This window comes from Andrographis paniculata, unplaced genomic scaffold (assembly GCF_009805555.1).
Source record: "Andrographis paniculata isolate CXL003 unplaced genomic scaffold, ASM980555v1 Contig35END, whole genome shotgun sequence".
Classification (NCBI taxonomy): domain Eukaryota; kingdom Viridiplantae; phylum Streptophyta; class Magnoliopsida; order Lamiales; family Acanthaceae; genus Andrographis; species Andrographis paniculata.
The window spans coordinates 1898966-1913475 of record NW_026137568.1 but is presented as its reverse complement, the minus strand read 5'-3'; the positions used below and the strand labels follow the sequence as shown (position 1 = coordinate 1913475).

The 14510-nt window shown below is 26.1% G+C and overlaps 1 protein-coding gene across 1 annotated transcript; it reads right to left on the bottom strand.

Moving 5' to 3' along the window:
• Positions 1-2844: 2844 nt before the first annotated feature.
• LOC127249402 (chromatin modification-related protein eaf6-like) lies at positions 2845-5375 on the bottom strand. The gene is made up of 7 exons (XM_051272177.1): positions 5172-5375; positions 4997-5091; positions 4212-4312; positions 3864-3933; positions 3505-3532; positions 3339-3402; positions 2845-3237 (listed from the first exon to the last, which is right to left on the bottom strand). Exons 1-7 carry the CDS (start codon positions 5182-5184, stop codon positions 3135-3137), a joined length of 474 nt encoding a protein of 157 aa, XP_051128134.1. The 5' UTR covers positions 5185-5375; the 3' UTR covers positions 2845-3134.
• Positions 5376-14510: the final 9135 nt, after the last annotated feature.

The window sequence follows — 14510 nt, the reverse complement described above, 5'->3', positions numbered from 1 at the left end:
ATAATATATATATATATATATATATTACAATCAATTCTTAATACTATTTTCGAATTTGTTGAAAAGTCGATTAAGGGTGTGTTTGCTTGGGAGTTTGGATTTTGAGTTGGGATTTGAATAGTAAAAATTTTGAATTTGAATAGTTGTATGATGTGATATAAATAGGTGTTGATGTGATGTTTTGAATGTAAAATTGATTTTTAGTATAATATAAAAAATAAAAAATAAGTGTTTGATTAGATATTTTTGGGGGAAAAAATGGGATGAATAGTGAAAATAAAAGGAAATCAAGTTTGTGATTAAAGGGTTTGTGCTTTTATAATTTTATTTTAGGTTTTTGTTTTAATATTTTGAAAATTCATTGTTAGTAGCTTACAATTAGATGTGGTTGTATGTTTGCAAATATATAGGTTTATTTGGTTTTTGTTTAAATTTGAATTTTATTTAAGCAAATAATATTTTGATATAATATTTTAGAAGATAATATAATACTCTATTCGTCCCACTTTTTGTGTCTAATTTATAATAAAAATGATTATTATATAATAAAACTAATTATATATTAAAATAACTAAACAGTATAATTTTAATTAAAAAAATTATAAATTATAAAATTAAAAATATAATTAAAATGTATAATATTTATTAAAAAAAGACAAATAATATGGACATTCGAAAATAATAATAATAATAAACGAAAATGTGGGACGAAAAGAGTAAATTTTTTATTAAAAATTGTACAAACTGTATAATAAACTTTTGGTTAAAATAAAAAGTAAACCCTATTATACCAAAGTTTTTTAATCACAAAATGTTACATAAATAAAAATACACTCCCGTATTAGTTATCATACTCCCCCGTCCACTTACAATGTTTAGATATTTTTATTTTGGAACGTTCAGTTATAAAGTTAACATTTCATTAAATACTCTACTTTTTTCCACAAATACCTTTGTTTTACATCACATCATTACTTCTACACAAAAAAGTAAGGGCAAAAATACCATTATACTACTTTTAACTACTCACTATAATTAAAATACTATTACTTTTTAAATACGGCGCCAAAAGTAAATATAAACCTTGTAAGTGGACGGAGTGATTATTTTATTTTTCTTCCCCTCTCAAATACTCAAAGATCACATCTTTATCACAACATTTTATAATTAAAAAAAAAAAAGAAAAAAAAAGTATGATGAGTGCATTCTTTTGGTATATATATATATCAATAGTGTAATTAATAATTTTACGAAAAATAAGTGTTCGACTTGATGCTTTATATAAATATTGAGTTTATATTGAAAAGAACAAGCTTACAAGAATTTAATTACATACAAAGTAATTACATAATAGAAGTGATAATGATTGAACATTATATAAGATTTAAATTTTTAATTTTTTATAGATATTTTTTTGTATATGTGAATGTGTCCATTTCTTACATAGTCAAATAATAATACCAAAGAAGACCCGACAATGGAACAACTTGCTTGCTGGAATTTATATTCTAATTTATTATTTTATAAGTTAAAAGAAAAAGGGAGAGGAAAATATGTCTACCGACAAATCGGAAATACAAAATAAATTAATTACAATCAATTCTCGAACAAACATAACCCTAATAATAATAATTAATTAATTAGAATCAATATTCTTATTAACATCATCCAACATTTTATATCCGTCGGCAGTTAAAAGTGTTTTTATATAGCACAATATAAAGATATGCTATATAGAAGTATAAATTATATAGTTATACTCCTTCGTTCCGCAAGTATAGTCTGAGTTGTGGGTAAAAAGTACCGATAAAAGACTTTTTTGTCATTGTGAATGTATTAGTGTAAAAAGTAGTGGCAATTGTGTAATAATAATGAAAAAGTAAAGGTAGTTTTATAGTGATATGATTATTTATGAAAATGAGACTATTGTTTTGAGACGGACAAAAATGGTAATCAAGACTATTGTATTGGGACGGAGGGAGTATATTATACTATACAGATATAGATAGTTGTTGATTCACTTAAATCATATGTATATTATTATAACTTAGCATAGATATGTATATGTTGGGGTGTAAACCCAAGTCCCACATCGGAAGTTGCGAAGAAAATTCTACATCATATAAGTCCCAAGTGAACTCCACTAGTACGAGGCCTTTTGGAGAATATAAAAAAAAAATCTATGCGGGCTTAGCCCAAATACATGATATACAAAGTAACAATTTCATTAAATACCCAATTTTTTTCCACAAATACCCTTATTTCATTAAAATTATATATTAATATAATATATATCATAATTGATCTCAATACATATATGATATTTTACTACAACACAAATGTATAAAATGAAGGTAGGAATTGTCATTATCAAACATTAATTAAATATTTAATTATTCGATATTAATTATTAATTAAATTTTGGTGAGTGAGAAATATATGAAATTCAAAATATTATTATATATCACATTATTTAATAATGTGTCCAACTGAGCTGCGAGTTTTTGGATCGAACATTGGATCCGGACATTGAACTCATGATTGAATAAAGAATAAGTTTGAAAAAATTCTGTCCGTATTGAATGGACAAAATTCATCATATAAGTTATTTTCATATCTAGATTGTTACCATAATTAAATTTTTTTACCTTATCTAGAATTTTAATTCAACCACAATTATATCGTTTCTGAATTGATCGAATAGCTCATGCAAACTGAAAACATTCAAGAAAATATAACATAAAACAGTCGTTACCCCAATTTGACTTCCAAAATGATCGGCCACTCGCAAACATCAATCAAAATCAAAATCATAATACAATTCCCTATCAAGAACAACAACAGTAGTAGTAATAATAATAATAATAATAATAATATCAAGAAATAAATAAAATATGTAAGACAATTGTTGTACATAATACATAATTCTTACCAAAAACTCCATCAACTAATAACATCTTCTTACAACATCAAATAAACTAACAAAACACCACAATAAAACAAGAAGAAAGAATACGTACCTACGCCCTTAATCATAAAGACTTGGAAAAAAATTTGGAGCAAACTAAAAGAACGAACAACACACAACACATCAGCCATTCGACTACCTAAAATTAAAACAAACACATTTCGAACTATCTGAGATCAAGATCATCTTCCTCGTCAGGATCCACCTCGCCCGACGCCTTCATTTTCTTCACCTCCCGCTGCCCCCCTCTTCCCTTCTTCGGCTTCCCCCTGTCGAATCATATATTACATAACAAGATTATCATATATTACATAAAAAAGATTATCGCAAAATAAAACTCGAATTTGAAATCAGATCTCAAAGCATTTACGGTGCAACAGCTGTCAGGCCGCCTCCAGCCTTAGGACGACCTTGGACCATATCCGACTTTCCATCTGCGATGACAAACGGAAAAAAAGCGCACAACTCAGAGGAAAAAAAAAGGCGACGACGACAATATTATCCAAAAAAATAGGTGTAGGAAAATTGCGGCTGACCTTCTTTGCCGGCTCGAAGCTCCTCGGCCTGGAGACAAACATATTCCGGTGTAAGAAACGCTGAACCCAATTATTTATTGTGCGGAAAAATTAAAGGTAAAATTGTTCATAACTCCCATGTGGTTTCGAAATTCAGCGTAAAATTGCATAACACTCCTTTATACTTTAAAAAATGTTGCAAAAAAAATATAAAAAGAGGTTTTATGTAACGTATTTTAAAGTATAAGGGAGCGTCATGCAATTTTTAAAGTAAATGGGATTTTACGTTGAATCTAGAAAACATCAGTCTAGAAAACATCAGGGAGTTATAGGCAATTTCGTCAAAATTAAATGATTGCGCTTTCGAACATTGTACCTACCGCGGGTGAGGTGACTGACGACAACGAGAAGATTCGATCTTCGAGCTGAAACTTCCGGGATCGCTTTAAACTGGAACCGAATTTTTTTTACATGGATTATCAAGTTTGTATGCAAGATTCTTACACTAATATTAATTACATTAATCGACATCCATTTTCTACATCTAACGTGCAATTAGGACAAAAAATGATCGGATTTAACAGCCATTTCACAAAATTGAATCGATTGCAAGGGAAAATGAAAATATTACGAACCCTAAAAACAAGAATCGACTCGAATAACCTTATAGCGACACACGAAATGAATATATATATATATACACATATATGGTTTGTATAGCTTCGTACTTAGCTGTATTCTTGGACGATGAAAGAAATCCGTCGAAGCCCTTCAATGCATTTCCGAAAGTGCTCGTTCCTTGCAAGTAGCTTGTCTCGAGTTCATACACCTGTAAGAGATCGATAGTCGTTAAGGTTTAAGGATTGTGGTTATTATTTTAAAGAAAGTAACCGACTCGAGAACTATATCCGATTAGGGCAAATGTTCAAACTTAAGCGCCGTAAAAGTTTCTTAACCGAAGACCAAAGGCTATGAATTTGAATGAGTTGAACAAATTCATCTCCTTTGGTTGCTCGGTGAAGTTTGGAGGAGTTCTCGGATTCTTACATTGTCTGAATTCCTAACTTCTATTGAATGTGCCATTTTCAAACATTAGTACAACAACTTCACTTCTAGAATTCAGACAAAAATAGTTCGATATTACGATTCATTGCTTGTTGCTACTTTAGCTCATTTCGATCTCGGTAGTTCCTATCGATGTTTCGAGTATTGTCTATTTGTAAAATTTAAGATTTTGAACTATATATATATGTTTATTTCCTGAGGCTCTGTTGAAAGAAACAGAAGAAACAGAGAACCCCCAAATCTATATCCATCGAAACCCTAAAAATAATACCAAATTTCAACACAATGAACAAAATCATCTATGAACAACAGCAAAAATCCAATGTCGAATTCAGACATCCTCAGACTCAATCAAATCAAACACCAATCCGCAGACAAAATCAGCCGAAACAATTCATCGGTTTAAAATTGGGGGAAAATTAATTGAACTTTTGTTATTACACAATACCTGCTTCTCGACACTTCGGAGTTCGTCCTGAAGCTTTTCCCGCTTGCTCAGTACAGAAGACAGCATCATTTTGGGATTATTAGAGCCTCTGTGTCCTGCAAAAATTAAGAATAATAAGTTAGGACAAAAACAGATTAGGGTTACGAGATAGTATAATTGAGGAGGTTGCTGTTACCTTGGAGCTCCATGGTTGTAGTAATGGCGCCAATTGAGGGCTGCGAAAGAGAGTTACCAGATTAGGGTTAACGGTATTTTGAATGGGAGAGGTCGTTATGCCTTTAGGAGGAAACTTGGGGAAGACCAAAAAGAGGATATGAAATGAAATACGTATCTTTACTGTGTCTGTGAAGATAACGTGAGCGGATAAGGAAGGGGCGCCTTCGACTAAATTAATGATGTCTTGTTTCGAACTCGTCCCTCCTTATTAATTAATGTCTTTATTATTATTGTTATTTTTTATTTTTATTTTCTTTACAGCTTCGACGTGAGCTTGCTTTTGGGCTGTCGGTTTCGGACAGAATTGGCGACGACAATGGCGGCAAATTGTAGCTGTCGGAATGTAAACTGAATGCCGACATTGGCAAAAAGGGATAATAATTTCCGACCCCATCATGTGAATTTGAGTTTGATTTAGATAATTTGTTTGAGTTTGAATTTGATTTAGATAATGAAATATTTTAAATATACAATTAATTTTTGATTTAATATAAAAAAAAAACATATGTATGGAATTTGATATTTAAAAAAAAAATTACAAATAGTAAAAATAAAATTCATCAAAACGAACACACCCTTAACTCGTTTTAAAGTTTAGATTTTTAGAATTTTAAAAAATAAATTAAAAAAATTAAATATTTGATGTAAAATTTTGATACAAAAACATCATGTGCAATTTTTGTACAAAATTGAGTGGTTTCTCTCTTTCATGACATATAATTCTAATAAGAGTTCAAAACACGACAGTGATATTATAACTTAATTTTTTTTCTTTGAATCAAAAAGTCTTTTAAGGTGGAGATCAATCCTTTAAAAAAAGGAAAAAAAAAAGTTTTGTATGTATGTTTTTCTTTATCAAATCTTTTTAAAATGTTCTTTTCGAAATTTTGAAAATTGATTTTGGGAAAGTAACATATTACAACTATTTTTCGTTTGAGTGAATGGTTTGCTTATTCTCTTTTTTGTCAATATCAATATCTTGGTATACTTCATTTGAAGACAATTTGATATTTGTATCATGTTCTCTAATGAGAGCATGAAATTGTATATTTTTTTTACTATTACTGACAATTTTTTTTTTTATTTGATTGAGAATAAGAATAAGTTACTATATTTCTTTGGATCTATTTTCTTTAGTTTTATGACTTTTTTTTATTTTTTGTGTGAATCTTGATTTGTTATGTAGTGATTAAAGGTGAACACGCTTTGAATATTTTTAAATATATGTGTATTTGATACTTGAATTGAATCAATAAATATTCGGAACTGCAATTGGTATTCAAACAAAAAAAAATTTAGACCAAAAATATTTTTATTATTTGTAAATAATTTGAATAGAACCAATACAGACAAATGTAGACAAATAAAATAATTTTACAATTGAAATAAATTATTCTTGAAAGTATTCAAAATCAAATAAAAAATTTCACAAAAAAAAAAAAAAAAACATTAATGAAAATGTCAAAAATCGTTGAAAGGTACTAAGCAACCAATAGACATAAAACATAAACCAAACAAAAATTGAGCCAAAATATAGTCTTTTTGAACAAAACAAAAATAAACAGCATGCGTGTTTTTAACACTTGAAAAATAACATAATACAATACTTTATTTTATTTTGTTTCAGAGAAAAGCAATAAAAAAAAAAACCTCATAGTTATAACTTGATAAATTTTATTTGGATCAACTTATATATATATATATATAAGTTACTCCAAATAGACTATAAACTCATCAAACAAAATGTAATAATGATCTAAATCTCTTGGTAAGTGTTTATTCCAAATGGTATCATAGCAGCCACTATAAACATCATTATTTTTATTATCTATACTTACATGTAATGATATTGTCAATGTTAACAGAATTATATTAAAAAATAGTAAACAACAAAGTCATGTTTAAAAAACTAGAAGAACAAAGAAATATCAATATAAGAATATTGGAAGCCGCAGACAATACTTCACAAATAGGTCCAAACCACCCATTGATATAAATGCACTTCTATAATAGAATTTATATAAGTTAAGGGTGTGTTTGTTTGGGGAATTTTTTCCAAAATCTACTATTAATCAAATTTTTTTCCCCGAAAATATTAAATTGAATACTTATTTTTTATTTTTCTATATTATACTAAAAATTAATTTTATATTTAAAATATAACATCAACACCTATTTATATCACATCATACAAATTTAAATTCAAAATTTTTACTATTCAAATTCCAACTCAAAATTCAAACTCCAAGCAAACACATCCTAAATAAGTCTGACATCTCCAAGTAAAGAAAAAAATAAAAAGATAACCTAGCATGCTCTTATAAAGACTTTATGTCCATAAAAATTCAGAAATTAAAGATGCATAAATTAGATACAATAATAATTATAGAAACACCAGTCAATGTAACAATAAGTAAAATTAGTAGAAAACAACTTTTTTTTTTTGCATGGAATCTGTAAAATTAATTTAAAAAGAAAACAGTACTTTAATGTTATTTCTAAAATTCAAAAAATATTCTTTTCATTTTGTAGCTAAAAAAAAATCAACAAATATTTAGAAGCATGTACTATATAAAAAAATGACATTTTAGAGAGAATAATTTTCTCGCTAAGAGACAAAATTCTTTACAAAGTTTCATTTGCGATGAAACTTGTAACAAAAAATAATTCCTCGCAAATCCTCTTGCAATATTATAACAAATGATTTCAACGAGGGATTTTGCGAGAAATGCAATTCTTATTTTTTGAGATGTTGCAAAATGATAAGATCCCTTGTGAATTCTCTTGCTAACGTTAGCAATAGATGTTTTCTCTTGCAAATTTAGTGAAGAATTAAATATCTCGCTAAATTATTATGTCAATTAATATTAAACTAATTTTGAACAAAACAAGCTACATTAAATCGACTCCCAAACAAAGTACATTAAATCTATTTCAACCAATTATTCAAAATAAATTATATTAAATCAACTTCAACCAATTCCAAACAAATTACATGAAATCAATTTAAAACATATTAATTTAAACTTATTTAAACCTATTTAAAACTAAACAAATTATATCAAACTAAGTCTAATCAAATTATATTAAGTCAATTTTAACTTATTACAAACAAAATAAATTAAAATTTCAACAAATTCCAAACAAATTACATTCAGTCAAGTTCAAACAAATTATATTTAATAAATTTCAACCGATTCCAAACAAAACAAATCATACTCAACCAATTTCAACTGATTCCAAGCAAATTATGTTCAACCAATTTAACCAAGAAATTACATTTAACCAATTTCAAACCAATTACATTGAACAAATTTTAACCAATCCAAACAAATCATATTCAATAAATTTTAAGAAATTTCAAATAAATTATATTTAATAATAAAAAAATGAATCATTACAATCAAATAATCAATTGTGTTCCGTAAGAAAAAAAATAAAAATCAAACAACATAATCAATTATTATTTCAATAAACAAAACATAATAATATTTAATATTTTATGTGCTACTATTGCATAAGAAAAAAGGTCAGAAAAATTTTAAAATGCTACAATAAAATTTTAGCATTAAATATACAAAATAAGTTTTTTATTCCAATAATAGGTAAATATGTATGAACGTTATCATGGAAAGGAAAAAAACACACACACGCAAAGAATTTAAAAAAAAAAAAAACGATATCATGGATCCAAAGAGGTCATGCCATACCGAAGGTGGAAAATACATTGCAATGATCAATTGTGTAATAAATCAGAAGCATCTGAACTTCAAATATCATTTTTGTTGAAAATTAAAATAAAGTTTAACCGAACCATTACAATTTTTTTCTCATGTCAACCCATTGTTGAAGACTTTTGAAGGAGTCCCACCAAGAACACTCACACAACACTACAAAATAATATTATATTTGTAACGTAATTCCGTCCCTAAAGTTCACGTAGCTAACGTAATTTCATTTCTAATTCCGTCTCTAATGTCATTTGTAACGAAAAAAGTAGATTTAGAGACAAAAAAAAAAATTGTTACAAAAATGATTTTTTCTTGTAGTTTAACTAAAACTAGCTTTTTTCATTAAAAGCTCATTTATTAAAATAGATCGAAAAATAAATCAATCGTGAATTATTGAAATTAAGCTAAAAGCAAATCTTGTTGTGATTCCCCCTTATCTCATCGTCGGTGCCTATGTCTCCTACTTTAAGTTATAAGATACTTTTTTCCTTCTTTCTAAAATAAAAAAACTAAAGACAATCAAAAGATTGGTTACTATGATGGTATCACTTGTTTTTTATATATATCATCCATTTATAAAAGATCTTTTTAGTTTCATGTGAACATAAAAAGAAATTTATAAATTGTTATGAATTAGAAAAAACTTGATTGTTGTTGGATAATAATAAATAGATAAGAATGATACAACAATATACATATATATATACTACAAATTCCTAAAAGGCCCAAGCTAAAAGATTAATCACCGTGTGGCATTTCCAAGATTACTAACAAAAGATATAAAAAAGATACAACATATATTCGATTAGCAAACTAAACCTCAATTCCATCTAGAGATAAAAAAAAATTAAACTAAACTGAAATGAACCAAACCAATAAATTTAATTACACTCTTATTATATTGTTATTATTTTTTCAATGACATAAAATCATGTATATGAGTTGACAAGAGTCGTAGGATCCAAACATTTTAAATATTTTTTAAATTGTCTAAATTCGTTCTAAGGCTATGAACAATATCGCATATCCAAACAAAATCATGCCTCAAATTCTACGAGTTATAGCATTATATTGCCCTCCATATCATTTAAGTCAAGATAAATACTGTACAATTTATACTAAACATTTCAATGTAAAATTAATACAAACACCATGATATCACCAAATAACAATACGGATGACTTTTTGTATCAATCAATGAAGAATAATATTGAATTTGAAATGCTTAAATCTTCGTTAAAACAAAGGAAATACATAAACTCCAAACCCCCAAACCAATTTCATAGTTCACCAAATATTTAAAGAACACAAAATAGTAAATATTTAATTCATTATCGTGCGGATTGAATTTAATCAATGTATTCAAATTTTCTATATTTATATAAATATGCATCAATGGAAGATACACCTTTATAATCAACCACACCACCAGAAGCCTCCGCGGCATTCTTCCTTTGTTGAACCACTTCCTCTCTCTTCTAATATTCACCTGCTCATCAAATAAATGTTTCATATCCAAATTGATAAGCATGTAACAACTAAATAAAAGTATTCACAACTCATCACAACTAATATTATCCTCAAATACTGTTTGATTTAATCTATTTTATCTTTCTTGCTATTGTCGCCGTCATAATGCAAGTGTGAGTGTGCCGAAGTGTTCATGTGTGTTGAGTGTTTTTGTGTGGGGGTTAAGAATAGGGAACAATTTGTATTTAATATTATAAAATAATATTTGTATATTCATTTTTATTATGTAGGGGAATAGTATTAATTGAAGTACTTGCAACAGAGTGAAATTTCATCGTTAATTTCATTGTAAATTTTTCTAAAATTATAGTCACATATTCCATCAAAGTTTGCGACCAAAATGAATTCTATCAAAAAAGTTTGTCATAAAACTTTATTTATTTACTTTTTTTTTCCAAGTACTATATTTTACATTCAGATTTAAATTTTAACTAAATATTTAAATTTAAAAAGAAATGTGATTCTATTTTTTCAAAATATTTTGTGTTTGTTTTCATCCACACTTTGTGGATTACCTGTTTGATTTTAATCTTGTACACATATGACACTTTCAATCAATTTTGACGTAAGAAAGCTTCAAAAGTGGTAGCATGTTTTCTAGTGCTAAAAAAAAAAAAAAAAAAAAGCTAACACCAAAACATCTGTAGATACTAGGACAACTAATACTCATTTTGTCTCAAAGAATATACACATTTGAATTTTTTATAGTAGATTAAAAAATAAATAGTATTTTATTGGTTAGTAGAAGTATTTATAATAATTTTAACATTTTTGCCCCTTTACTTTATGTGTATGTGTAATTATATATTTGTAATTTATGTAAAAGTTAAAAATATTTTAATATTAATGTATGATTATTTTTACTATAATAGAACTTTGATAATTTTGAGTGAAACGCAAAAATGGTAAAAATAATAATTTTAATAGAGATGATCATCTTTTGTCATGCAAGAAAGAGTTGGATATTGTTTTTCACTAATACCAAATATCAAAATTCAATTGAGTTACTTTTTATCTTTCATCATTCAAAAACGTATCCAACTCATATTTTAACAAATCATGCATTTTAATTACTTCAAATTTCTCAAAATTCTTTCTTCAATTTTTTTCTTAAAGGCATCAATTTAAAAAAAAAAATTAAGAAAAAAATTATTATAGTATTAGAGAAAGTCATGCTAGATAAATCTACTTTAATGTTAGATAATGAAGTTGAATTATATATTTATAAAACATTATTCTCAAAACATTTGGAACTAACTAAAACAAATCTTTTGTTTCACCCTCTCCATACATACTATTGATCATAAAATTCATCCAACATATTATATGGCGATGATCAAGAATATTTGTCAAGTTAAATTATTGGATTGACATTTTTCTAATCCCAATATATAAAAAAATTTGCAAATATTTTAGAAATCATTGATCTAACCAACGGATTTGGATCTTCCACAATATACTGAATATTATATAGAATATGAAAAAATATATATGTATAAATATTTAATTGCATACTTAAAGTCAAAGATCTTATCAGTTGTATAATGAAAAAGTTAAAAAACAGTAATAATCCACGTGCATATGACCTATCATTTTCTGTAGATCACACCTTGTCATTTTTTTTTTTTTTACTTTTTCTTTATATTTGTCACCATTACATTCTAAAAAATTAAACGTTATTTTACTCTTAAAGCAGAATTAACATTTTATGCAGAATTAACATTTCAAGTTCCATCTTGTATCAATATCCAATGAAGCATTAGCATTTGTATTTAATCGTTGTTTATCCATTTACTTTTTTAATGCTTATTTACGATTTAAAAAAAAGTGCACATAAAGAATAGTAGATCGGATTCGTTCTATTAAACTATTTAGTTCATTAAATCTATCCTTAACAATTAGATTAAGTTATGTGTGTAAAAATATTTTATCCAAGGTCACCACTCCCTTATTTCTTCAACATATCTTTTAAACTAACAAATGATCCTTCACTTTCTTTCCAATTGTAAAACCTAAGGGACCAAGAATCAGGAACCAAGAATCGGAAAGTTCAATTTATTATCATTATTTATTTATTTTTTTTGGTGCAAATTTCAATCTTCGTCAATAAAATCGGCAGTTAAGAGATATATCTCATATTTAAACCAGATGTCCAAATATCGATTACGAGGCAAAAACTACCCTTGTAATTTATATATTTTTTTATATATAAAAGCAATCAACTTTAACTTCCCATATTAAAAATTTTTAATACAATCTTTATCAAGTATTTTAATGACACTTGTGCAATTATTAAATTCTTTTTATTCTACAAAAATAAATAATAATTAAAAAAAAAACTTGGGATGATAAAAAAAAAAAAAGGCTAGAGGGTGTGTTTGTTTGGGGCATTGGATTGGATTTATACTATTCATCCAAATTTTTTCCCAAAAAACATCAAATCAAACACCTATTTTTCATTTTTTATATTATATTAAAAATTAATTTTACATTCAAAACATCACATCAACACCTATTTATATCACATCATACAACTATTCAAATTCAAAATTTTTACTATTCAAATCCCAATTCAAAATCCAAACCCTCAAACAAACACACCCACTAGTTTCTAATTATTTTATTATTATTTTTTTAGTTTTCTTTTTTTTTTTTGGAAAAATGAAGCACAACTTTAATTACAACCATTGCTAGACAATTTCGGAGAAGCAATATAAAAACAATATGTCAAGAGTGTCAATTTATCATAACTAAATTCACAATTCACACACCATTATTACAAGAGTCTTATTCGAACATGTACAAGACTCAACCAACAATTCAATTCATTGGACAAATTTATTTGAAATAAATATTATGGTCACATGATTATAAATATTGAGCAAAATAATGTCATTGGACAAATAACAAGAACCTCATGCAAAGAACGGGTTTGTTTCTTTACTAAAAAAATTCTAACATATTTTTCAGAAACATTAATATACTATATATATATACTAATTATTTTTATATTATTTATACAATTTCATATATTTTACATTATTTATTTATTTTTTTCCAATCTAAAACACAAAACAAACAAATTCAATGCCCCATTCTTCCCTAAACACGACATATAAATAAAAAGAATAATAAAAAAAAAGAGTTTAAAATACTTCCAATAACTATTACACTTAAAATATGCATTATAAAATCATAAATAAATATTAAATAAATAAAAAAAAATTATTTAAAGGGATAAGATTGTCTAATTAAGAAAAATAATGAGAGAAAATGGCGTATTAGTTTGATCGTTTATTATTCAATTTTTATATTTTTTAATTTTTTATAATACTATATTATTCTATCTGTCATCCAAATTTATTCATATTTTTATTTTTTATTGTCATATAATTTTATACTCTAAAAATAAAATATTTCTATTTTCACATACTATTTTTTAAAACGCATGTCCTATTAAATGAGCATACAATTTTTACAATAGAGAGAATATCAAATTATTATTTATTTATTATTTTTAAAAAAATTAAATAATTAAATTATTAGTTGGACTTGGGTTCCTAACTTTTCTATTTTTCAATATTAAATTAAATAGTTTTTTTTTTATGACATCAAAATTAGTTAAAAGTACTGACCTGATGTTTATATATTAATTATTTTTACTTAATGAATATTTCTAAATGAAATAATTTTAACAAAAAAAAGGTATTATACGAAGTTTTTGAAATTTTAAAAATTTGAAAAAAATAAAATATTATATTTGATTTGATGTTCTGTAAAAATAAAATTGTATTGGATCTAGGTATATCCCTCCGGTCCCTCCGTTCGGGTTTAATTGGTAGTCGCCTTATTCCATCGGTGATATTTTTAAAAAAAATAAAAGGTATCAAATAAATTAAAAAGTTTTGCTTAAACAAAGCCTATATTTTTAGGTTAATAGAATAATAAAATGTAATAATAATAATAATAATAATAATAATAAAAAATGAGAGTTATCCAATAGATAAAACGATACATACGTAGTTGACAGAGAGACG